This window comes from Trichomycterus rosablanca, chromosome 3 (assembly GCF_030014385.1).
Source record: "Trichomycterus rosablanca isolate fTriRos1 chromosome 3, fTriRos1.hap1, whole genome shotgun sequence".
Lineage (NCBI taxonomy): Eukaryota > Metazoa > Chordata > Actinopteri > Siluriformes > Trichomycteridae > Trichomycterus > Trichomycterus rosablanca.
Genome location: NC_085990.1, coordinates 33,832,755 through 33,860,282, shown reverse-complemented (window position 1 = coordinate 33,860,282; position 27,528 = coordinate 33,832,755). Strand labels below are relative to the sequence as shown.

The following is a 27,528-nucleotide window of genomic DNA, read 5'->3' as shown; positions in this document are numbered from 1 at the left end:
CAATAGCTTGCATTGTATTCAGTCACAATTGTAAGTTGCTTTGGATAAAAGCATTTTCTAAATCCCATACATGTAAATGTATGTGGGCAACCATACTAACTTTATATAAATATAGTTTTATATAAACATAAAACAGTGTACAAAGAATAAAGTTAATAATTTACAAAAATGTACAACTTTTTTCTCATCGGTTGTATTTAAAATGATTTTATGATTTTTACAAAAAAATACATATAACAAAATAATCAACTACAAAAGTAACATAAAGTATACATGAAGTACAGTATATTAAAATATACACTGAAGTTTAAACATTTACATCCAGACAGCATACGTAAATAATTATTATTAGTTCATTTGCTATGAACAGCAACATATGTTTCAGCAGGTTCTCATTTTTTTGCGACCCAGTAGTTTGATCAATTAAATTACAACTCAGTAAAGTAATGAAAAACTTATTTTACAATTATTGAGTCACAGGAGAAAGAAAAAAATGATTAAATCATTTTACTCTAATAGTATTAATACTAACACTCCAATTGCAGAGAGGATGGATGCCAGTGTGTATGAGCTCGATCCCATGTTTCCTGGTGCCCCAGGTTTCCCTGAGAAGACCATCCGAGTAAACGCACTGGTGAAGGTGTTTCGGTTTGTGATGAAGCAGAGCTACATATGTGCCCTCATTGCCATGATGGTGAGTTTAAACGAACAGCTATGTCTTTCAGTGTGAGGCCTCGCTGCTCCTGCTTTTTCACACCAGATTATTCGCTCATTAACTCTGACGGGTGAGGGGGCTTCTGGATATTTTGTAGTGCATGCTGGAGGTCAGTGTTGATTGAAAGTCAACCACTGGTGACCACCAACAATTCCTGACTGTATGACTTGCAGGTAAAGGTGGAGTCACATTAAACTGAAGTTTATTTTGGTTACTTCATTAGCATTAACAGTGCTTTTTTAGCCTACCAAACACAATCAATATCAAGGAATAATGGGTAAGGAATCTTAGTAAAAGTTTAAACAACTGTGTACTGTGAATAATTTATATTTTAGATTTAATTTTAAATAGATTTTATTTTGTTCACATTTTTTCCACCCCTTTTGCTTAACAAGTGCTACATTCATGTTACTTATAAGAAAATTATAGATGAAATTTTTTCAAAGGTGTTTTTTTCTGTCATGACAATGTAAACAGCAAAAATGACAGTGCGAGTTATTTTTTAATGTTGACTTTTTCACTTTTTTATGTAATATTGAAACACATATCTGGTATTTGTGAGTGCAACCAGAGTCTGAATTGTCTAAAATAAATTTTATCTCAACATAATAAAAGGCTAGCAGTAAGTTATCTTAAAGAGTTGTGTATTTATCGGTTGTTTCCAGTGTTTTAAAGACGCACTACCTGAAAAAACAGATAAAAGAAATAAATAATTTAAGTAGCTAACATGAATCTTAAAATGTTGACCTTCACAAGCCTTGATAATGACTTAGCCATTCATGTGAGCCATACAAATCATAATTGGCTTTGATTTCTAGGTGGGAGGCATTTCCCTTTCTCTATAAATTAGAGCAGCACAACTCAAACCTACCATATACAACCCCTGGCAAAAATTATGGAATCACCACTCTTGGAAGATGTTCTTTCAATTGTTTAATTTTGTAGAAAAAAAATAAATCACAGATATGCCACAAAACTATCATTTCTCAAACTGTCAACCCTCTGGCATTAAGAAACAATAAAAAAAGAAACAAATATAATAGTTGTGGTCAGTCACAATTGCTTTTTTTTAGATCAAGTAGAGGAAAAAAATATGGAATCACTCAAATCTGAGGAAAAAATTATGGAATCATTAGAAAACACTGCACCATTATTACTTTGTTGCACCACCTCTGGCTTTTATAATGGTTTAAACTCTCTGAGGCATGGAGTTAACTAATGACAAACAGTATTCTTCATCAATCTGCCTTCAACTGTCTCTTATTGCTGTTGCCAGATCAGCTTTGCAGGTTGGAACCTTGTCATTGACCATTTTCTTCAATTTCCACCAGAGATTTTCAAATGGATTGAGATCCGGACTATTTGCAGGCCATGCCATTGACATTATATGTTTTCTTGAAGGAAAGTTTTCACGTCCTTTGCCCTATGGCAAGATGCATTATCATCTTGAAAAATGAAGTCATCATCACCAAACATCCTTTCAACTGATGGAATAAGAAAAGCGTCCAAAATTTCAATGTGGACTTTGGCATTTATTGAAGACCGTCTCCCCTGTGCCTTTACCCGACATGCAGGCCCATATCATCAACAACTGTGGAAATTAACATGTTTTCTTTAGGCAGTTATCTTCATAAATTTCATTGGACAGACACCAAACAAAAGTTCCAGCATCATCACCTTGCCCAATGCAGATTCGCGATTCATCACTGAAGATCACTTTTATCCAGTCACCCACAGTCCACGATTGCTTTTCTTTAGCCTACTTTAACCTTGTTCTTTTCTTTTTAGGTGTTAATGATGGCTTTTGTTTGGCTTTTCTGTATGTAAATCCCATTTCTTTTAGGTGATTTCTTACAGTTCAGTCACAGACATTGACTCCACTTTCCAGCCACTTGTTTCTCATTTGTTTTGTTGTGCATTTTCTGTTTTCAAGACATATTGCTTTAAGTTTTCTATCTTGATGCTTTGATGTCTTACTTGGTCTACCAGTATGCTTCCCTTTTACAACCTTCCCATTTTGTTTGTACTTGGTCCAGATTTTAAACACAGCTTACTGGGAACAACCAACATCTTTTGCGACATTCCACAATGATTTATCTTCTTGAAGGAGTTTTATAATCCTCTCATTTGTTTCAACTGACATATCTTGTGTTGGAACCATGATTCATGACAATCTGCTTTGTGCAACAGCTCTCCGATGTGTAAGCACTCTTTTTAAACTGAAGAATAATTAGCAAATCTAATCTGCTGCAGATGTTTTGTTTTTAAACTGCAAATTACAGAGTGATTCCATAATTTTTTCCTCAGATTTCAGTGATTCCATATTTTTTTCCTCTACTTGATCTAAAAAAAGCAATTGTGACTGACCACAACTATTATATTTGTTTCTTTTTTTTATTGTTTCTTAATGCCAGAAGGTTGACATTTTGAAAAATGATAGTTTTGTGGCATGTCTGTGATTTATTTTTTTTCTACAAAATTAAACAATTGACAGAACATCTTCCAAGAGTGGTGATTCCATAATTTTTGCCAGGGGTTGTATTTTGAATGCTGCGCAGCTTCATTTTTGTGGTAGATTTTCTTGTACCTTTCAAAATATTCAAAAGGTAAATTGGCTGCTCCTAGGTTAGGTGAATAAGTAAAGAGGTGAGTAAGTTATTCACCATGATAAATATATGGATATATGAAGGGTTAATGTCATATATAAGCAGTGTTTGCATGTGAGCTTTGAACAGACGACAACCCTGACAAAGAGCTTAATGGGGATTCATGCATGAATGAACTAGACACTCACAGGCATATATACGCTTATTTGAACAAAGGTAGGAGGTAGAATCACTTGGTCTGACCAATTATGTTGCAAAAAATCCTGGCATCATGTGTCCTGTAGGTGACTTACTCTTACCCTTTCAGTTTGGGTGCAATTTGGGTGCAGGAATGCGAAAAAATACAGAGGGTGGGTTTGATTCTTACTTGAGGCCACAGTCTGGAAGGCGATTGTTTGAACATGCAGGGTAATTCAGTAAATTACCTGAATTCAGCAATAAATCACAATTGTGCTTTTAGCTTGCTGTGTGTAATGCAATCTGTGCTTGTCCTCCCTCTAGGCATGGAGTATTACATACGTGAGCTGGCTGACTTTTGTCTTCCTCATCTGGTCATGTACTCTGTGGATGGTTCGGGACAGGAGGAAGTACGCCATGATTACATCTCCCTTCATGGTGTTTTATGGGAATCTTCTGATCGTGCTACAGTATATCTGGAACTTTCAGACACTTCAGCCAGTACCAGGCCTGTTCCTCAAGAAGGATGTGCCCTTCAGGGAACTGGGCTCAAAGGTAAGAAGCTGCTGCTGATATTGGGTTGGTAATTATCTTTCTGTGTGGATTCTCAATCTTGACCTATGGGGTACTCTGGCCCACACACCACTCCGGCCCAGATTATAATAAATAACCTGTATATAATAGATTTATTGACCTTGTCCAGTACTGGTACCATGAAGTGACCCAGAATTGTTCAGATTTTTTTCATTATTGAATAATAAATTCCTGTTCTGCTTTGTGCCCAGTTTCTGAGTTGGCTCTGAAGCTACCATAACCCTAATGTGTTTGAAGCATTTATGATAAATGAATGCGTTAATGAATAAATGCATCATCTGTTGTAGTGGGTTCTAAATAAAAGTGACAACATACAACCTCAGTTGTTTCATAGAACAATGTCAAATGCAGTATTGGGAAAGAGACTTTTCCAAATAATAAAAATGTTTCTTACTGATTGTGTGTAGATCATGTGCCTTCTAAGTTTTTGGCTCCTGCTAAGACAAGCTTTAATGGAAAGACAAGAGAAAAAGAAAACTGAGACACAGCTATCTGATATTAAGGTGGAGGAAAGTTCACAGGGTGAGTCCTTTTTTCTCATAAAAGTAGTGAATGTTTTTTTCTATAACTATCAAAACCTCATTTCCAAAAAAGTAGAAAGTAAAGATTTCCAGTGTTGTTACTGATGAACTTCATTGTCTTTTGTAAATATAAACACATTCAGAATTCCATATGCCTAGAATTAATTTTAAGGTAAATGAAATGTTAAGTTACAGAGTTTTTTAATTGATTGGATATGAAAGGAGGATCCACCAAAGGCTCAGTCTTTAAACAAATGAAATGAAGTTGACCAGACAAAACATAAACTTGGGTTCGTACAGAAAAAAAACACAATTTTTTTTTTCTCTCATAGTGTCCCAAAATTTTTTGATTTGGGATTGTATTATTTGTCATTGCTCAAACATATTAGTAAACCAAAATGTAATATAGTATAATGCTGCTGCATGTATTTTGATCAGCAAGATCAAGTGTAGCAAGGTTTAAAGAAAGCAACCTGAAGAACATTTCTGATGAATTCTTAGAATTTTTTGAACATTTTCTAAGGTTTTTATTGGTTCTATTCTTAATCTCAAGTGTAACGTGATCTTAAGTCTTTATATTTGCAATACAGATTCTATCACAGCGTGTTTGTATTTGCATGTGTTTATGTTCTGTGTTTGCTGATTACAGAAAAATATATGGAAGCTGAGGTTGGGGGGCAGAGAGAGATGATGGATGTGTTGGGTAATACAGTCATGTCGATGTTGAATAAATACTGGATTTACATCTGTGGAGGAATGTTCTTCTTCGTAAGCTTTGAAGGACGAATTGTCATGTACAAAATCATCTACATGATGATGTTCCTTTTCTGTGTAGCTCTCTATCAGGTGTGTTGAAGTAATCTGGCTGTCATTGTACACGCAACATGTATCATATGCACACGCAATTCAAAATGTAAAATGTCTTTATTTGGCAAATAAGATCTTTTTTTTGTTTTGCTTGACATGATTTAGGTGAACTATGAGAAGTGGAGAAGGATGCTAAAGTATTTTTGGATGTCAGTTGTGGTATACACCATGCTGGTGCTCATTCTCATCTACACCTTTCAGTTTGAGTCCTCCTTACATGTCTGGTCCAACATCACTGGTCTGAGCAAGGAAAAGTAAGCACAGAATTACAAATACTGCATCGTCCACATGTTGATAAATGTCTAAGGTCATTTGACCTCTGACTCTGAGTTTCCATGCATACATTTGTGTTTCCACTAACATGGTAAAATATGCTGATACTATGGTGGATGCTAAAAACCACCACCATATGATTAAAGGAACACAATGAAAGTTAACACTAGTGATACTGTTCTAAACATACACTTAACACCTAATTAACATGGAACTAAACCCTAAGGATCAGAGTGTAATAGATGTAATGCTGTGTAGTGAGTGCATTGAGTGGAGGGTATTATAAATGGAAGGAAATCAGCTTTAGGAGAGCTTCAGGTGGGGATGATCAGGTAATGCACGAACGATCAGGTGACATAGTGTGCAGGGAACTTGGGGCTTGTAGTGTTACACTATATAAATAAATGTGCTTCCTTTAACATAATAATATAATATTTATAATGTAAAAAAAAAAAATTGCATTTGCCTTCTAGAGCTACTTAAGGGGTTCAGCTGATAAAAAAAAGTATGGGAACCCCTGTCCTAAAGTGAACATTTTGTTTTAAGTGATCTAATTTATTCAGATTTATTAAAAGTTATAAATAATGACTATATTTACACTGCAATATTGGGCGACACGGTGGCTCGGTGGATAGCGCAAGATGGTCCTGGGTTCGATTCCCAGGTGGAGTGGTCCCTTTCTGTTTGGAGTTTGCATGTTCTCCCCGTGTCTGGGTGGGTTTCCTCCAGGAGATACCGATTCCTCCCACAAGACATGCAAGTGAGGTGAATTGGAGATACTAAATTGTCCATGACTGTGTTCTGTCATGGATGTAACCAAAGTGTGTAATACATGATGTTAAAATCCTATTAAATTACACTGTAATATGTATAGTCTCAATAATCCTTGTATTTATGTGGGTACAGGTTAGAAGACCTGGGTTTGGAAAAGTTTACGGTTCCAGCTCTATTCACGCGAATCTTCATCCCTACCTCCTTTCTGCTAGTGTGCATTCTGCATCTGCACTACTTTCATGAGTGCTTTCTACAGCTCACTGACATTAAGGCAGTCGCAGACAAGCAGAAAAGCACCATCTCCAGGTGAGTTTGTACCCCATGTTACCATGTCACTTTTAGTAGAATCCAGTCTAAAAGTTTAGTAGAATCTAATTCTAAAAATAATTTTAAACAATATATCTAAAGTAAAAATACAGTGTAAAAACATACATAAATTAACAGTAAAATGTATTGAGTGCTGATGTTGTGGTAAGGAAAGGGTCACTACAGTTATTCTAACTGATAATCAGATCTATATAGAAGAATATATAGAATAGACATCCACTTGCAGCTATAACAGCCTTTACTCTTCTGGGAATGCTTTTCACAAGATTTTGAAGTGTGTATGATGATCAGTCAATAGAGCATTTGTAAGATCAGGCACTTTTGTTGAACAGGAATGCTCGGTTTGCAGTTGATGTTCCAATTTATTGCAAAAGCTTTCAGTGGGGTTGAATTTAGGGATCTGTTCTAGCTATTGAAGACTTGAAAATTGTACATTTCTATAGACCAGGAACATGCGTAGCCACACAGTTGGTAGCATTTTATTTATTTACCTGTTTGCAATGGATGTGGCTGAGAAACCTGACCATAATCTTTAAGAACTTGTCTTTTTTCAGGCTTGTGCATCTTGATGGCAGTCTGGTAGATATCTCTATGATAAAGCCAGAGTTTAACTCGTCTATAAACGAGGAAGAATTGGGAAAGAAAGTGAATCTGGATGATGAGGAGGATGTTAAAAAAAGGGAAGAGGATGATGAAAAATGCCCTGACTTCTACTGTAGGACTCCAAGCTTCTCCTTTAATGTACCAGAACCGGATTCTGGCCAGGGAGATGGTAATTCTAACCCTTTATTCACATAGAAAGTAGTGATTTGTAAATTGTCTTTGTTAACAGGTATGTAGTGGAAAAAAAACACACAAAAAAGATGTTTTGTTTTACATTATCATATTTATTCATTTTTGTAAAAATACACAAAAAAGTTGGAACAGAGGCAAAGTGAGATTACAGGATTGCAAGGAATTTAGGGATTTTACTATTGACAGTTCATAACGAAGAAAAGATTTGTATAATTCAAAGGCATTTCTGTGTATAAATGGCAATGCCAAAAGCAATATTGAATACATCAAAAACCAACATGATTTTGTAAGTAATATAACCACAGTGTTCCAGAACTATGTGTTTAGTAAACACAGTTTTTACAGATTTCACTATGCACAATAAAATATATTTGTGAGCAGTGCTTTTTAAAGCAAGTAAAAAAAAATAGTTGTTGTGTATATATATATATATATATATATTGGAAGCCACAACACAGTGCTGTTCATTTAATTTATTATATGTCCATTACATTTCGTGCACAGTAAGGCAACAAAAATGTAAGCCAACAAAAATGACATTAAATCGCCTACAGGTTGATGGATGACCCAGACTCAAATTGCAAATAATTTAAATACTGTTAACAAAGTAGATGTGTCACAACACACAGTGCATTGAACTTTTTTGCTGGGAGGCTGCATAGCTGGTGGCCAGTCAAAGAGGCTATTTCAATAATCAAAATAACTTACAATGGGCACACAGACATTGAGACTGGACATCCAAGCAATGGGAGATGGTCGACTGGGCTGACAAGTTCTATTTTCTCCAAGATCATGTGGACAGTTGAGCACATGTCACATGGCAAAGAGATGCAGCAGGATGCACTGTATAATGATTCACCCAACAACATACACAAGTTGAAGGACCTGCTGGAAATGTTTTAGGACCAGCTACAAACTCCTTCTGATGTGTTGTGTAGTCTGAGCTGTTAGGCAGGTGGTCCATATGTTTTATTCCTCATGATACATAAAAACTGCTGGTAGATGTTTTACTGGGCTTGTAGATTGAAGATTCAGGGCCAGAATAAGTAAAAAGGCATTAATAAAAATGTTTATAATGTTTGTAGAGCAAACAAACTTGCAAACACAGCAAAATTGTCCATATTCAGTAAAAACCTGTATCTACTCCCAGCACATGCCTACAAATACAGGCTGGCTATGATGGTTTTTAGTGGAATTCATTGTTTTGTCTACAGTACCAAAAATGTTAGTGAGCTTGAAGCACTTTTTATTCCAAAACCATGAGCAATAATATGAAGGTTCCCCTACTTTCTTTTGTAGCCTTTACACTTCTTGGAAGGCTTTCCACAAAATTTTGGAGTGTGTTTGTTATAGTTTTTTTGCCTGTTTGGTCAAAAGAGTATATATAAGGTAAAGCACAGATGTTGGATGAGGAGACACACACACCAAACTCATCAAACCTTGCCTTATGGACTTTGTTCACAAGGGCTCTGTCATGCTGGGACAGGAAAGGGTCTTTCCAAAACCATTGCCACAAAGTTGAAAGGATATACTTTATTTTATTAATCTTTTAGTGATAGGTGTAACTAAATGGCTGAATGTCCACATACTTTTGGCCATATAGTGTCCTCAAGAAATGTAGTCTGATTCTCATACAAGCCAAATTAATAAAACTAATTCTTTCTAAAGTTGTACTGCACAAACAATTGTCTTTAATATCTTTATTAAACACATAAATTCATCTTTTGCACCCAAGGCCAAAACAAACGACAGCATTGCAGTTGGGTTGTAGAGGTACCCTGCCCTAACAGACTCTCTAAATATTAAGAACATCCTAAACTCCAATGTAAAGAAGAAGAATTGCAGAGCTTTATAAGGCATTTGTATTCACCAACCCATTAAGAAACCAAATGATTACAACAAAAGTCCTGTATACATGTCTAGAACATGCTGAAGTCTCAGTGTGTGTGTTCAACAGTACACTAAACAAAAATATTGTTAATTGAAGGAAACCACAGAGCAAACCACTACTCTCAACAAGACTAGTCAACATTGGTTTGGGAACCTGGGTTTAATTCTTACTTCTGGACTTTTTTTCTGTCCATGTGGCTTTTCTTCATGAACTTTTTTTTCACCTTCTAAAAGCAGAAAAACTCCCCTAGGGGTGAGTAAGTAAGTGTGTATCCAGGGTGTAGTCTAGAAATTCCCCCAATGGTTTCAGAGGGCACCAAACTCACTGCAATCCTGGTTAAGAAATAGTAATAATTAAAAAAAAAAGTAAATTTTATAAAATCTAAGAAGCATGACTTAGGGAACATCATAGTTTAAAGCTTATTTGCTTCCACAGAGCCAAGACAGCTTGTGATAGAGGGAGCCATGAATTTAAAATTGGTTTAAGATAATATTAGAATGCTGGGATACCAGTCTTTGACATGAAGCTTAATTCAGATGAATAATGCAACTTAAATACACTAAAATAAATAACTGTTTATCATTATAAACTAAATTAAAGTCAGATTACATTTATGCAGAAATGCAGCATAAGCCAGCTGGATTTTTTCCTTTTTCATTTATCTAATTTCACGAATTAAATTGTGCAGATCTGAGAAATAAGTGGCACCTGGTGATGGAGCGCCTGACCGTACTGTTTCTCAAGTTCCTGCAGTATGTTAATCAGCTGCAGCTCTTCATCTGGTGGGTACTGGAGCTCCATATTATCAAGATTGTGTCCTCTTACATCATCTGGATCTCTATCAAAGAGGTGAGCTCACTGGGCTTCCTGGAAGTCTTAGTAGAATTGAATATGACTCATAGGTTATTGGTCATGGTTGTAATATTAGCTGTTAGCATGTAACCATACAGAAAACCTTAAGTTGCTTCAGAGCTGCTTGTTATTTCTAATTTTTTTAACATTCATACAAATAGGCAAAGTTCTATAGTTATATAAACTAAAAGTCATAATATAAGTCTGTAAGTCTTACATTTTGTGTTAAGGATTTAATTCTAAATAGTTAAAAGTGCCACTAATCTATACTTTAGTAAATAGACTAGATTTTCTAATAATTTACATTCAGTCTACTTACTACACATACTAATTGCAGCCAAAAACAACAAGCCTGGCAAATGACTGTGACTTTTTATCTTAATATTATATACACATTTGTATCAGTGCATTATTAAAATATTGCAAATTGTTCACTGCTACATGCATTGTTTTGCAACAGATTTTATGACACTGTTTTCATAATGGAAAGCAAGCAGAAAGCAAGCGTGTGAAGAGTTTGGTTTTGTGGTTTGTTTTGCCAGGTGTCTGTGTTTAACTGTGTGTTTCTGGTGAGTTGGGTATTCGCTCTGCCCTTTAGCCAGTTTCGCCCACGAGCCTCCAGTGTATGCACCATTTGGACCTGCGTCATTATCATTTGCAAAATGCTCTACCAGCTCACCTCAATCCAACCTGAAAACTACTCCAAAAACTGCTCTATGGTGAGCTACTGAATACACATACCTCTATTACACATACAACCCCAAATTAGAAAAAGTTGGGACAGTATGAAAAATGCAAATTTAAAAAAGTGCAATGTTTACTACGTTTATTTTATTTCAGACAGTATGAACCCAAGATATTTCATGTTTTGTCACTTTAATTTTCACCTTCATTTCATTTGTTAATGTACGACCATTCCTGAATTTCAGGCCTGCAACACATTCCAAGAAAGTTAAAAAGTGACTAAAAAGCTGTATCCACAAAAGGCTGAGTATTTGAGAAACAAAGATGGGCAGAAAATCTCCAGTTTGTGAACAAATTCATGAAAAAATGATTAAATGTTTAGAAAGGAATTTGCATGGTTTTTTCCCCCTCTAAAGTGTTTAATATTATTAAACAATTCAGGGAATTTGTAGAAGGTTAGACGCAAGCCTAAGCTAAACAGCCATGATATCTGATCCTTCAGACGGCACTGTATCAAAAACTGTCGTTCATCAATAGCTGACCACGTGGGCAAGGGATTACTTTGGCAATCCTTTGTCAATCACTACAATACAGAGTTACATTCACAAATGCCACTTTACTGTACAAAAAGTGGCCCTGTGTTAACCATGTCCAGAAGTGACATCAAGTTGTCTGGGCCTCAGAGGTATCTTGATGGACCATCACGTAGTGGAAACGTGAATTGTGGTCAGACAAATCAGTATTCCAGACCTTTTTAGAAAGAAATGGACGCCGTGTGTTCTGGACCAAAGACAAAAAGGACCATCCAAAAGCCAGGGTCTGTCATGGTATGGGGTTGTGTCAGTGCTCTTGGCAAAGGTAATGTACACTTCTGTGATGGCAGCATTAAGGCAGAAAAGTACACATAGATTTTAGAGCAAGAAATGCTGCCTTCAAGCATCATCTTTTCCAGGGACGTCAATGCATTTTTCAACAAGACTTTGCAAAAACACATGCTGCACACATTACAAAGTCATGGCTACGAAAGAAGAGAATATGTGAAGAATTTTAAACCGAAAAATGCAACAACAACCATGTGCTGTTGCACATTTTAAGACGTGTTTGCAGGAAGAATAGGACAAATAACACCTGAAACACTTCATTGCTTGATATCCTCGGTGCCAAAACATCTTTTAAGTGTAGTGAGAAGGAATAACAACAAAGTGGCAAATGCTTTACTGTCTCAACTTTTTTAGAATGCATTGCTGGCCTGAAATGCAGGAATTAATGTACTGTATAATAAAATATGTTATTAAGTTGACTAGGCAAAACATGAAATATCTTGTGTTTACATGTTCTCTGATGAAATAAAGGTTAATGTAAGAAACACTGCTATTTTTGGCATTTTCCTATTTAGTCCTGTTTTTTTTTTTCAGATTTATTTTTTCATGTTCCATTATGTAATTGTATACATACATACATGCATACATGCATATACAGTTTAAGTAAAATATTATTAATTATTAATATTGTTAATATTATGTTCACAGTAAGATTTTCTTTGTGTATTTGTCGTTTTGTTAAAAGGTTCACATTAAATTACTTGGGTAATTGAATTTTGAATTGAATATGGACCAGTACATCATTTTACGTTTCATTTTATAAGAAAACTGCAGGATTCAAACTGCAGATTTATTTTTAATGTAGCCTTTACGTATATTTACTTTTTATGTACACAAATACATAAATTTTTCACAAAGTCAAGTGCAAATTAAAGCTTCACTTCTGTTAACTTGTTCTTATTTTACACTATTTCTGTCTTTCTCTATCAGCCAGATAATTACACAGATGTTCAAAAGCTGGACATGGCCAAGTCTCTCCTCTACAGCGGCCCAGTGGATCCTGCCAACTGGTTTGGCCTCAAGAAGTTCTCCCCATTACTGGAGAATTTGAGAGTAAGGTTACATTAATTGCACACAGCTGCATGTTCTGTTTTTCTTGCTTTTACTTAACATATCTTTACACCTGTCTTTCTGTAGAATAACCTGTTGATACTGGCACTGTTGGCATTTGAAGTGACTGTCTACCGTCACCAAGATTTCTACAGAATGAGAAACAACCTAACTGCTCCCATCGCCAGAACAATCTTTCACAACATCACACGCCAGCACCTGGATGATGGCATCTTCAACTGTGCCAAATATTTTATTAACTACTTCTTCTACAAGTTTGGCCTCGAGGTATTCGGTTATATCTAAGCTTTTTATTATTGTTGAATGAATAATGCTATTAAAATTATTAGTTTCTTCGTATGCCTGGGTGGAAATCCCCCCACTGGCGAGACTCAATCCTAAAGTCTCAAGCTGAAGTTGTTTCTGCCACCAGTCTGGGCTGGTGCTTAACAGACACAACTGTGTGTGCCTGAGGCAGGGGAGGCCAGATAGTATGTACATTCTTGCTGCTGTAACAGTGACTCCTATTCTTTGATTGAGGGTGTCATGCAGATAATACGAGTATTTCTTTTGGGACACAGCAAAAAGAGGAAAATATGGTCTTGACCAAAAATCAGAACATACAGTGTATCTTTCTTTATGCCTATTTACAAATTAATAACATAACTGACCTTTACTTTTCAGGGCTTGGTCGGATCAGAAACTTGACGTTTAAATGACTGGAAGATTGAAGTTATAAATAGTCTGCCAGTAATGTTTAGTTTGCATCTTAGTAAGATGTAGCATTTCAGCGTCACCTAACATTTAATTTGGAAAGTCATTTTGCCTGCCATACCTGTAAGCAGGCTAGGCTTATAGACTGATACAGCCCAATAAGTAATTAAAAACATTTACAAATTCTAATTTATTACTTTTCAACTGATTGCAAGCCATATTACACATTTTTTTACTCATTTGTCAGATTGGAACTATTGCTTTACATCTCGGTTGGTGCATTGCAATAGTAAGCACATAAGTCAATTTAGATCAACTGTGTATTGACTTAAAGCACGTCAGCATGAAGTCAACACAGCAGATGAGTGGTGCCATTGGTTGCAGTCATTAAATTATGGGTCAATGTGTAACATTTTTGGCCATTCGTATTTAAACATTGGTGCTGTTTAATTACTTTAAAAATGCAATTACAGGCACAAACGTTCACATATAAAATTTGGTGTGATCAGGTCTTTACTCATTGTGGATTATTTATCTATATAAAATAGAACTCTGTGCATCAGTTAGACCCTAGACATTGGCTTATATTTCTAACTTTTGTTTATAGTATATGCATATATTAGTGATGCACTTGAATGCAAAGACTTTTGTATGAAGGCAACATGAATTTAAGTAACCTTGCCTTACACAACAAGTAAAACTCTACATACAGTCTTAACAATTTTAATGTGGTTGTGTTATTTGGACAGACATTTATAGATATCATCAGTTTACAATCCAAGACAGTAGAGCTTAAATAACAAAATATTTCTCCTTATTATAGACCTGCTTCCTGCTAGCAGTAAATGTCATTGGCCAGCGGATGGACTTCTGTGCCATGCTGCACGCGTTTGGGCTGATCGCTGTGCTTTATCAGCGAAGGAGGAAGGTCATCGCTCGGGTTTGGCCCAAGTACTGCTGCTTCCTGGCCTGCATGATTACCTACCAGTACATTATTTGTATTGGGATCCCACCATTAGCCTGCTCAGGTCAGAGGGCAACATTGCAGTTTGTACTTTGAATTCAATGACACAGTGATAGCTCTCTATATGAAAGAACTGTACAGTATTACAAAATGCATTACAATAACTTCATTGATATGTTGATGTGATTTTCTTGTAATTAAACTATATTACATTAAAACAGTTCGTGCTGAAGGTACGACGATATGGGACTGCTTTGCTGCAGATGGTACTGAGCATTACAAGTCATTGAAGGAAACATGAATCAAACGATATACTAGGATATAATAAAGGAGAATTTAAGCTAATATGCCAAAAAACTAATCTGGAGAAAATATAGACTTGAAACAATATAACAACACCAATCATAAAGCACCAAACAAAATACCTCAAGACTGGTCAATGAAAAAAGGTGAAGGTGCTTACATGGCTAAGCCAATATTCACACCTAAATCTAACTAAAAATTCAACAATTGAAAAAAAAGCCAATTGGACCATTTTTAGCCACAATGTAGATAATAGCTAATTATTTCTTACTTTAGAAAAAGCTCTAGTTGTCAAAGCTCTGCCATCAATGTTTTTGCAACAAAGTGCTAATTAATTTCTGGTGTTTATATGTCTTTTTCTATGTTTATATAGGTTTTTTTAAATCTTTGTTCATGCTAATAAACACACACTGTTGTGTGTGTGTGTGTGTGTGTGCGTGTGTAAATTGTATGTGCAAATATGCCTTGAAAATATAAATTTTAATTTTAATTAATAACACTTTACATTGACATAATAAGGTGACTTCACAGCTTCCTAATGTAGCTTCTCTTTGTGCTGTGGTTTAGACTACCCATGGAGACAACCTTCATCCAGTATGGACTCAAATGTGATCAAGTGGCTCTACCTGCCTGATTTCCATACCAAACCAAACTCTCTCTTTCTCCTCTGTAAGAGTCCACATACAGATAATATTCACTAATATGTGACACTTGATATATATGATATATAAATTATATATATTTATTACCACCCTTTCTTTGTTTTTGTAGATGATTTCATGTTGCTGCTGTGTGCCTCGCTTCAGAGGCAGGTATTTCAGGAGGAGAATGACCCTGCGGTGCGTCTCTTGGCTGGTGATAATATAGAGATCTGTAGAGACCTGGATGCTACCACCCTTACCAAACACAACCCTGTTCCTGACTTTATTCACTGCAGGTAATATCACTGTTAATAGTTCCATACAAACTCTAAGTCTCAGACTCCTCTGTTTACACTTTTAAAGGACATTTACTCTATATGGCCAAAAGGATGTGGGCATCTGATCAAAACAATAGTATTTCATTTGTAGTTGCAACTGTAACTTTGAGAAAGCTTTTTACAAGATGTTTGCATGTCCATAACGATAAGCTCGAATACAAAAGCCAATAAGTGAAATTGACCATGTCAGTTAATTTGTACAAAGGGTTAGATTTCACTTGATCTAGATTTAGATCCTTTCCATGCTCATACGACTTTGAGTAAGTGAATTTAATCTACTCATCAGAAGTGTGTTTAAGCTAATACATTTGCAGCAATTGTTTACTTATTATAAATATAGCTAAATAGTAAGTTGTGTAATTTATGTAAAATCCATTAAATTAAAAATGAAATGTATTAAATAAAAGAAAGCATTTGTGGTCTCAGACATTTGGTCCCTGTTGTATGGTCCCCAGTCTTGGGATTTAAATACTTTATTTATTTATTATATATTTTGTTTTGTTTTTGACTGGAAGGTTAATTGTGGGTTACAACAAATTATGTTTAGCAGTTATTGCCAAATGTTTTTTTGTGTGAGTTTTCTGTCATGACCTCTGGTGAGCCCCTATGTACAAGGGCCAGTTTGACAGCACCTATTAGACTAAGCTACAAACATTACAACAGAGAAGTCTAAATTGGCCTGTACCTAGCTCCAGCAACTTAGTTACTATAAAACTGCTATAATATTATAAAAAGAAAAAAACATTAAAGTAGACCTTCTATGTGTTAGAAGTAGCTGAAAATAACGATGTTTTTCAAGGCTGTGATATATCATCTTTTCTTGTTTGTCCATTCATCACATCAAACACTGTTTTAACATTCTCACAGAAAGGAAAAACAGTTGTCATCAATGCACTGTTCCTCTCCCACCTCATATCTTATAGCTCCAGGATGGTCAAACAATCACTCTGTTTAACCCATAATAATTTTAGCAAACATTGACAGTACTCACCATATTCTGTCACCCATTAGCTTTGGAAAATGAGCCATAATCACAACTCATCTTTCACATTATTAGAAATCAACAACTGTAATGGGGCCGACTTGCCAATTAAACCAAAATATACTATATGTATATATATAGCTATAAAACTTTATATACACCTAAAGTGTATATATATATATATACCAGAGGCCAGCTTGTCATTGCCTTTCAAATGTGCATAATTACTCATTTACTACGCCGGACTGAAGGTCTTCAGTCAGTAACTCAGTTTCTTTTTGTTGTCTTTTTGGATATTGCCATCCTAAAGAAACTGAATGCATGTTGCCTCACTGTGGTTGTGGTAAAATCCTTTTTATGCTTAACCTGGACACGTGTGGCATTCTGATGATGGGGTGGCAGTCTGCTATATTTTCTTTTTAGCCACTGCCAGCTCCCTGTCTTTTTTTTCTCCAGTGCTTGGTATTTTACCCACTGGTGGATAGAGCAGCTGGGTCTGGTGGCAAACTGGCTCCTCTATATTTCATTTATTCACCCTTTCTCTGTGTTTTCTGTGTTTTCTGTGTGGTCTTGCAATTGCTGCGGGCTTAAAGATATTACTGGCATTTCCTGAGAGTAGATATGATCATGCCACTGTAGGTGGTGATACTTTGACAAATGTTTTTGCGAACATGTTGTATCCTCTCTCCACTTCTGGCTTATAGTTTCTTTTTGTTTGGGTAATTTATACATATCATTATTATTTTTTAAATGGCTATTTAGCCACAGTATTCTTCTATCTTGGTTAAATATCCTGCGACTGTGTTTATAACCAGAGAGAGGCTTTGTGTGCTCACCTCCCCACTACTAAAACCTAAACTAAAAAATACCTCGTATTCTTTCAAGTTTCTTGCCCTCTTACTGTGTTTGTGTGTCTTATCTTGTTTACTGTGTTTTTCAGGTCATATCTGGATATGCTAAAGGTGATCATGTTCAGTTATTTGTTCTGGTTCGTCCTCGCAATCATCTTCATCACAGGAACCACACGTATCAGTGTGTTCTGCATGGGCTACCTGGTAGCCTGTTTCTATTTTCTGCTCTTTGGTGGAGAGCTTCTGCTCAAGCCAGTTAAAACCATCCTGCACTACTGGGATTTTCTAATTGCATACAACGTGTTTGTCATCACCATGAAGAACATCCTGTCTGTGAGTAAACCACATTTACAGAGATCGGTTCCAAGAAAAAAAGATGCTGAAACTTAAAATAACAGGCAGGCACACAGACTAAAGGAAGTTTACCTAAAAGTTAAAATGTACACACACACTTTTCTCCTCACCTCAATTTTTGGTCAGTTAAAATCAGCCAGTACATAGTTTGTGTTCTTTAGCTTTCCGCTGAAGCTACAACTGTATTTTAGATTGGATTTGTACATGGGTCTGTGAATAGGATTTTTTATTGCACCACAATTTTGGGTTTATTTTTTATTATTATGGGTTTATTATGGGATTTTTGTGTGGCAGTACAAGTAACACAGTAAATTCTAAATGATTTTATCAAACACATGGTCTTCCTAGAATAAAACCATCTGACAGGACCACTTTTAATCTTTTTTTAATAATTGATAAATGTCAACTAGCCATGTCACTACACTTCATTGCAAAAAAGGTAGGCCATATCACAGACCCATGTTTATTTTCTAGTACAAACCAATCCTGAAACTGCACTAATGTTATTGCTTATATACTTTAGCCAAAGCTCCAGCTTCAGTAAAACTAAAGCAATAAAAATACTTTAGTTCAAAATAAAGAAGTGAACTCGAGCTACTAGTATGTAGTATGTTTTTATTTTTTATTTATTTTTATGTGGGGGTGGGGTTGTGCAGGATGCCAAACTGAAACTTGGGTGGTCCCACACCCAACACACTTGCATATTAAATTTCTATGGTGAATAAAACCTCAAAATGGCTCATAAATACCCAAAAGCTGTAAACAAAAACAGATTGAGGTGTAGTTAATATGTTCAATAGTTATTGTGTTTTTTTTTTTCATGGTTCATATGCACATCTTTGTGGCATGCTGGTGTAAAAACACAGTAAGGTTGGATATTCTTTTCAGTTTAATAACTCACCACTCTCCTCTCACTCCTCAGATAGCTGCCTGTGGATATATTAAAGCCTTAGTGGCCAATCACTGCTGGCTTATCCAACTCTTCAGTCTGGCTTGTACTATAAAGGGCTATTCAAGACGTAAGTGAAATTGTGTAGTAAACTAAGTGCAGGGACCAAAATTGCGATTTCAGTGCATATTGTATCTATTTGACCATCCTGTTTAAAAGCAGCTGCATTGTTAATGCTTCCTTGTGTTTTGTTGGATGATCAGCGGAGCAGCAGGCCAATAAACAGTGTGAGCTCCCCAGTGATGAGGCTGGCATTATATGGGACAGCATCTGTTTTGCCTCCCTGTTGCTGCAGAGACGAGTCTTTATGAGCTATTATTTCCTGCATGTGGTGGCTGATATCTGCTCCTCTCAAGTCCTAGCATCCAGGTACGTAAACATATACAAACTGTAGTATATATTTTTACACATTACCATTCCTGATGGCATAGTAGTGCAGCTGGTTCGGTTTTTTACAATGCAATGGATTTTTTTATCAGATCATTTTTTAATAACAATAGTAATAGCTATGTAATAATAATATGAATAATAATCTATTTTCTCATTCACAGAGGAGCAGAGTTGTTCCAGGCCACCATAGTGAAGGCAGTAAAGGCTCGACTTGAAGTAGAGAAAAAATCTATGGACTTGTTGAAGAGACAGTATGTTTTATATTTTACACCTTACTATTACATGTTAAACAAAATAGATTTTTTTTAACAAGTAGATTGAAGATTTTAAAAATATGCAGTTATTTTTACAACAAGTTTGTTACAGCAGGTTTTTATAATATAGCATACAATTCAGAATTAAGGGCTTAAAGGATTGCACAAGGCTCTCATTCATAAAAAATGCAATTTTTTATTAATATACATTTAAAAACTATTAATTTCTTTATGTAAAAATATATGCCTAAAGGTATGTGTTTCAGCCACACCCATTTACTCAACAATATAAAATTAAATTACAACTTTGTGGCAAAGTTTGACAAGTTTAGTGTGGACAGCCTGCATAGAGCTTTGACCTTGACCTCACTGAACATCTTTTGAATAAGGTAAAATTTTTATTGCAAGCCATGCATTTCATCCAGTATCGATATCTGACCTCACTAATAATGTTCATTTGACTACAAACAAATTCTCACCTGGACATCCCAATACTTGTGGCAAGCCTTTCCAGGAGAGTGGAGGCTGTTATAGCACAACAAGGGGGGAACTGAATATTAATGCCCCTGGTATTGGAATGAGCTATCCAATAAGCTTGTGATCAGGTGTCCACATACTTTTGGCCATGAAAGTTCTCAAAGTTATGCCTTTGCTAACATTCTCAAATGTAAAAAGTGTTAATCTGAGTCAGCTTCAGTGTGTTTACTAGCCATCAACAGTGTGTTTGTGTAAGATATAAAGAATTTTTCAGCACCACTGGGCTTTGCTCCGCTTTACTTTGTTTCCTCTGTTGAAAGACAAAGCACTTAGCATTTCTACACATGCCTCAATCTGAAACTACTCTCTCAACTTTTCTCCCCAATTAATGACTGGTGTTATTATTGTAATTGTGTCCGAGGGGTAAGCTCATTCAGCTTAACTCAATAAAAAAGACATAATGAGACGGCTGCCAATTCCTCTCATGCTTGCTTTTTCTCGCAGGATGGACCGCATTAAGAGCAGGCAGCAGAAGTTTAAGAGGGGAAAGGAAAGGATGTTGAGTTTGGCACAGGAAAGTGGTGAAAGCCAATCACTGTCCAAAGAGGAAGAAAAGGAAAATGATGGTGTGTGTTTGCCTGTGGCTGCTTTTTGTATTTATATACATGGTATACATGTAGCATTAATTATTACATTTTACTTTAAAAAGTATATATATACTTTATTTATATATTTGTCCCCTGTCATATTTCATTTGTTAAAAAAGAATGCCTTGGCTGGTTAGTCTGCTTTTGGGTTTCCTGATAGTTCAGAAAACATGCAGGTTCTTGAATTCCACAGGTGCCTGAGCTTAACTACAGCCTTAAATGCACTGCGGTTAAATTGAAAACATATGAACTCACACATACCAAACCTCAGGGCACATTTACTTGTTTGCTTATGGTTTAGTGTTCTTAACTGGATTTTACAGGAAAATCGGATAAAGAGATGAATAAAGGGAAAAGGAAGATGTGGTGGAGACCATGGGTGGATCACGCCTCCAGTAAGTGCTTAAACCACAACACTTTTGTTCCTAATAACTAGAGCTAAAACAAAATATCAGACAAACTGATAGCTTATACAAAACAAATAACTTTGTTCTGGATTTGTACATTGTAAATAATGTGGTAGAATGATGAAATAATAACAAAGGCACAACTGTCAAAAAATATAAAGAGTCTCAATTTGGTGACTTTTATCTTAAATATTGCTTTACTGGCTGTAAAGTGCTTTATGTATTTTCTACAGTAAATTTGGGGCGGCACGGTGGCTAAGTGGGTAGCACTGTCGCCTTACAGCAGGAAGGTCCTGGGTTTGATCCCCAGGTGGGGCGGTCCGGGTCCTTTCTGTGTGGAGTTTGCATGTTCTCCTCGTGTCCGTGTGGGTTTCCAAGACATGCAAGTGAGGTGAATTGGAGATACTAAATTGTCCATGACCGTGTTTGATATAAACTTGTTAACTGATGAACCTTGTGTAATGAGTAACTACCGTTCCTGTCATGAATGTAACCAAAGAATGTAAAACATGACGTCAAAATTCTAATAAACAAACAAACAGTAAATTTGTTGTTTATGCAGTATGCAAATTTGACATAAAATAGTTGGTTATAATTAAGTTTGGGACATTTTGTTAAATGTATACAAACAGGAATTGATGATTTGTTCATTCTTTTGAACTTCTATTAAACTGACTACAGAACAAAGTATAGAGTAGACATAATTTGACCGTGTTGTTCGAATCCCAGCTCTGCCATGCTGCCTTGAGCAAAGCCCTTAACCCTCTCTGCTCCAGGGGTGCCATACAGTGGCTGACCCTGCGCACTGACCCCAGCTTATTTTTAATTTCATGTCTGCAACACGTCTGAACAGATGGCTGAAGAAAATAATAACAATGATAAACAATTTCTCATAACTCAGACACACCTGTTGACAATGATGTTTATGGTTGGCCATTTAAATTACTATAATGAGTTATTGTGAGTAATCGTTATGGTGCTCGTGTTAGTTATTTTAATATTTTGATATGAAAATATTAACAAAACTGTACTTTTACACTATGTTTTAGTGGTGAGAAGTGGGAATTACTACTTGTTTGAGACTGACAGTGAGGAGGAAGAAGAAGAGGAAAAAAAAGAGGAGGAACCCCCTAAAAAATCAGCATTTCAAGTTAGTAATCTGACATTTAATACATTTAACGTTTTTAGTTTTTATTAATTGTGACACTGTTAGCACTGTGTTTGTTTTTGCCTTATATATACACAGATGAGGCATACCATTATGACCACCTTCCTAAAATTGTGTTGTTCACCCTTTTGCTGCCCCTTAAGCAACAAACTGTGATGCACTGTGTATTCTGTGTATACCTTTCTATCAGAACCAGCATTAATTCTTCAGCAATTTGAGCTACAGTAGCTCGTCTGTTGTATCGAACCACACGGGCCAGCCTTCCCTTCCCACGTGCATCAGTGAGCCATGGCCGCTCATGACCCTGTCGCTGGTTTACCACTGTTCCTTCCTTGGACCACTTTTATTAGATACTGACCACTGCAGACCGGGAACACCCCACAAGAGCTGCAGTTTTGGAGATGATCTGATTCAGTCATCTAGCCATCACAATTAGGTCCTTGTCAACTCGCTCAAATCCTTATGCTTGTCCATTTTTCCTGCTTCTAACACATCAACATTGAGGATAAAATGTTTACTTGCTGCCTCATACAGTATATCCCACCCACTAACAGGTGTTGTGATGAAGAGATAATCAGTGTTATTCACTTTACCTGTCGGTGGTCATAATGTTATGCCTAGCTGGTGTATCATATGGCCAAAAGTATGTGGACACATGATTTTGAGCTTTTTGAACATCTCATTCCACAACCATTGGCATTAACATATAGCCTCGCTTCTCCTTTGCAGCTACAGCTGCTCTTTCCACAATATTTTGGAGTGTTTCTGTAGTAAGTACCCATTAGTGCCCAAAAAGAGCATTTGTGAGGTCAGGCACTTGAAATTCTGGCTCACAATCAAGGTTTTAATAAATCCAACAGGTGTTTAATTGGGTTATTGTTAAAGCTCTGTACAGGCCACTGGAGTTCCAAACCAAATTCATGTCCCAAACCATCAATGGACTTCACTTTGTGCACAGTCATGCTGGAACAGGAAAGGACCTTTCACAAACTGTTGCAACAAAGATTAAAGCATATAATATATTTTACATATCTGAATTTAAACACCTCTTATTACCGGGTATGGCTGATAAATCTGAGTTTAATCATTAAGAGGTGTGTTCACATTCTTTTGATTGCAAGTATACTAACAAAACATAACATGTAGTTTAATCTACATGAATCACCAGTTTGTTTTTTCTGCATCTAACAATGTTTCTTTATTTGTCAGACCACTAACTGCTAGCTTGTCATGCCGAAGCGCGGATTCGCCATAGTAAAGACTACCCTCCATCCCTACTAACTCAGCCCCTGCTTTGTCCTTCTTTGTAGAGAGCTATCCGAAAGTTTGCTTCTGCTTTGCTGGCTTTACCAAAGTCTGTCATTAAGCTTCCCAAAACTATACTGCAGTATGCAATCAGGGCAGCCAAGGTACTTTTACTAGGCCTAATATATTTCTACTTTTTTCACTGTGTTACTTTGTGTGTTATATATATGATCTCCCTCATTGCACACTGCATTTATCTAACTCTTTTTGATTATTGTGTGTTAATACAAATGTTGATGTCTTAGAACTGGTGTACTGTCTGAACCAAAATGGCCAAGTGTTCAGAAATGTCTCAGTGCTTTGTATTTCTGGTGAGCCATATGGGAGCTGTGCATGTAAAAGGGAATGTTTAATGTGCTTAATTGTAGGGGATGCTTGTGGAGGAGTGGTGTTTTTCCAAAAGATTTTTGTTGTGACTGGTGGTTCGGCTGTGTTTTTCTCCCAACACAATTCACATTCAAATCAAGTTAGAGGACATGAATGTCCAAGACTGTCATGGCAGTCTTGGAGTTTCTATAACTGCTGACTGTGATGGCTCCCTTTTTGCTTTAATATAATCCACTCTTCTGAGAAGTCTTTCTACAAAAAGTTCAAAAGGACATTTTGTAAAACGCAATAAAAAGAAGAATCTGTGATTTGTTAATTCTCTTGAATTTTTTTACTATTTAACTGATCATTGTATTTTGTGAATATAAACAAATGTAGAAACTGATGCTTGCAACACACTCAAAAAAAATTGGAAAAGAGGGAAAATATGAGTGAAACGTTTACAGAATATTTAAGAAAGGTAAGGGATTCATGATTGAGTATAAAAGAAGGATCCACCAAAGGCGCAGTCATTGCCAACAAAAGTGGGTCATGGCTTATGAGAGAATCATAAGATTGCAAATATTTTAGGTCTTTCTCCACCAGCTGTACAAAATATTGAGAAAAGTAGGTCCATGTCAGCAAGGCCAGAAACCACAGTTGGATATGCGTGACTTTTCAGGCCTCAGACAGCATTGCATGAAAAACCGTGTTGCCACTGTGATACATTTAGCCACATGGGCTTTGAAGTACTTTAGAAAATTGTTGTCACTTAGCACAGTCTACAGCTGCATCAAAAATGCAACCTGAAATTCTGTTATGCAACTAGAAAGCTGTACTAGAAAGCTCTATGGATGACGGTGACCATGGGCTGTTGAGCAGCTGAAGTCTTGTATCAAGCAATAATTTACAAAAGTTGTACTTGCAAAAGTGCAACAGTGTCCTCAGTTTTTAAGCCATTAAACAGTGTTATTAATAGGAAAGGTGATGCAACACAGAGGTAAACACTCCCAACTGCTGCAGGCATCAAATTCTAAATGCAATTTTAGATTTTAGACTCAAAATATAAAGTTGATAAAAGAAAGTACTGCATTTTTTCTTTCTACTTTCATCAGTTAAATAAAGATGCAAGAGAATGAATAAATCACAGAATCTTCTTTTTATTGTATTTTACAAATCATTTAATTTTTTTGGAAATAGGGTTTGTACAAGACTTTGGAGTGTGTCTGTGGGAATTTGTGCCATGAATAAGAGTAACACAGTCAAGTAGAGGGGTTTTAAGGCATGCTGTAACATACAAGTGTCTCCTATAGGTGTATAAAATTAAAAGCCAACCAGCCGAAATATGACATCCTTTCAACTGGATAAAAACACATCCTAAACCCTTTTTCATGTGTTTTGTATACTTTGTAAGTGGTTGCACCAACAGGATTTTTCTGGTTGTAAATAATATTCTTATTCTTTTGTATAGATGCCTTAATAAGCTATTTATACATTATCTGCAATGTATGGCTAAGTACACTATCTGTCCAAACGTTTGTGGTCATTTGTCCTTGAGTGTATAGGTAATTCCCAAGTTTGGGTGTGCTCCTGGATAGTAGGATTAGGCTCTCCTAAACATAGGGGAGTAACGAACTTAACATGAAACAGCAACCATTCATTAATCACAGAAACCATATTTACTTTATACACAGTTGTTTAATAGCCAGACCAATTCCTGATACTTATAAAGATGTATAAATACAAGTGTCTACATCTTGTTTACTTTTTTATACCAGTGCAGCTTTGACTGAAAGACCTCACTCAAACAAGCTTAGTAATTTTTGCAACATGATATGAAAAATCTGATAGAATAAGGATTCTTTTCACCATTTTTTGGACAATGCCCTTTATATTTTAATGTTTTTTTGCTCCCAAATTAATACTTTTATAATTAATAACTTATTAATACATTATTTATTTTAAAATAATAAATGTAAAATTAATAACAGATTAATAAATTGTATTCATTTATTTATTTATTTATTCATTTTACTGAACACTTTATCTGGGCCACTTTAAGTTGTGGCAGCACGTTGGGTACAAGGCAGGAATACCCTTGACAGTCCGCCAGTGCACACATGGCTTCTGCCACCCCCAGACATAGCCAATCATTTTTATGTAGATGCTAGCGTGGGCTAGCGTAATAGACTGCTGTGACAGAGTGTCGTAATACAGCTCATAAAAACCCCAATAATCAGTTCATTAATATCATGTTTTGGAAATACAAAGTAGCAGTTCCTTTCTATCTTTATGTCCAGTGGTTACTACTTTTTCCTTCCTACTTAAAGGAAACATGCAACTGGAACAAAAATATACCATAAGGGTTCCTTTTTTGGCAAGCAAAGCTAAGTTTGGCACCTTTATTCTTACAGTGCTAGTTGGTGCATGTGGTGCGATGTCTTCCGCTTGTTTCAGCCTTTTTATAGACCTGTTGGTGCAACTAACCATTTGTTTATCCTCCATCTTTCCTTACTAAGCCAGACGTTACAAATCAGATACTCTCCCAAAATGTGTTTTAATATTATGGAATTCACATTCACTAATGAAGTTATCTCTTACCTGTTCATGCTTATCCTTGCATCTTTTAGTTTGTGTACCATGCCTGGATCACTGATTCCAAAACAGCCATGAAGGAGCACAACAAAGAGAAACAACATTTCTGGCAGAGATATAAAGAGGGGCAGAAATCTAAGAAGTACGAACAGGAGGGTAAGCAAAGAAATGTCATGTGAATGCTTTATTCAGAAACAGAGCGGAGGACTGCCGGGCCCAGAGGGACTTTGTTTGTTCTTGCATTGCCTGCCACAGCCATTCATCACTCCTCCCTGTAGTGCAATCTCACCCCAAACGTCATATTCTAATCATGAATGGGCAGTTTGTGTGTGACTCTTTGGGGAACTTTTAACGAGTCTCGGGGGCTCCTTGCTGTGGTCTTTAAATGAGAGCCATGCTGCTGTCCTGAATGCAGCCAACTCTACATTGGCAGGCTTCCTTTTAGATCTAGGCATTTGTAGAGGGACCACAGAATAAAAAAACAGCATATTGCATTTAATATGGTCAGTACTTCCAATATAATGGCTGTACATTGACTGGGCTGAGAACCTTAGTTAGAACTTTGAAGTTAACGGTATTGTGGTGGCTGTAATTATTTATAATATTTAAAGGATGCTGCCTATTAGAATTATATACACATATGTTTAATTTAGTAATCATGAAAAAGTAATCATGTATACAAAGAACTGAATCTTACCCTAGTTTTATATTATTTCATTATAAATTTTTATGTAATGAATAGTTGGTTTATAGTTGGTTGAAAAATTCAAGGGAACGTTGTATAAAGGTGAGCTACCAAAAGGTAGGAAAATGCTTTAATGTGTCTTGACATACATCCTACAAATCTTTGGAACTATACGGCAGGAATGAAATACC

General features: G+C 36.1%; 1 protein-coding gene across 1 annotated transcript in view; it reads left to right on the top strand.

Moving 5' to 3' along the window:
* Positions 1-27,528, top strand: part of LOC134309834 (piezo-type mechanosensitive ion channel component 2) — a 142,637-nt gene that overhangs the window by 93,921 nt on the left and 21,188 nt on the right. The window contains exons 12-33 of the mRNA XM_062991193.1: positions 546-694; positions 3,823-4,053; positions 4,500-4,614; positions 5,263-5,459; positions 5,586-5,734; positions 6,660-6,833; positions 7,409-7,626; positions 10,229-10,389; positions 10,935-11,111; positions 12,888-13,010; positions 13,095-13,295; positions 14,545-14,749; positions 15,556-15,657; positions 15,760-15,925; positions 17,890-18,133; positions 19,077-19,173; positions 19,307-19,472; positions 19,655-19,744; positions 20,729-20,850; positions 21,195-21,266; positions 22,328-22,428; positions 26,688-26,808. Coding sequence (XP_062847263.1) covers positions 546-694; positions 3,823-4,053; positions 4,500-4,614; positions 5,263-5,459; positions 5,586-5,734; positions 6,660-6,833; positions 7,409-7,626; positions 10,229-10,389; positions 10,935-11,111; positions 12,888-13,010; positions 13,095-13,295; positions 14,545-14,749; positions 15,556-15,657; positions 15,760-15,925; positions 17,890-18,133; positions 19,077-19,173; positions 19,307-19,472; positions 19,655-19,744; positions 20,729-20,850; positions 21,195-21,266; positions 22,328-22,428; positions 26,688-26,808 — 3,381 coding nt within the window. The remainder of the gene's footprint in view (positions 1-545; positions 695-3,822; positions 4,054-4,499; positions 4,615-5,262; positions 5,460-5,585; positions 5,735-6,659; positions 6,834-7,408; positions 7,627-10,228; positions 10,390-10,934; positions 11,112-12,887; positions 13,011-13,094; positions 13,296-14,544; positions 14,750-15,555; positions 15,658-15,759; positions 15,926-17,889; positions 18,134-19,076; positions 19,174-19,306; positions 19,473-19,654; positions 19,745-20,728; positions 20,851-21,194; positions 21,267-22,327; positions 22,429-26,687; positions 26,809-27,528) is intronic.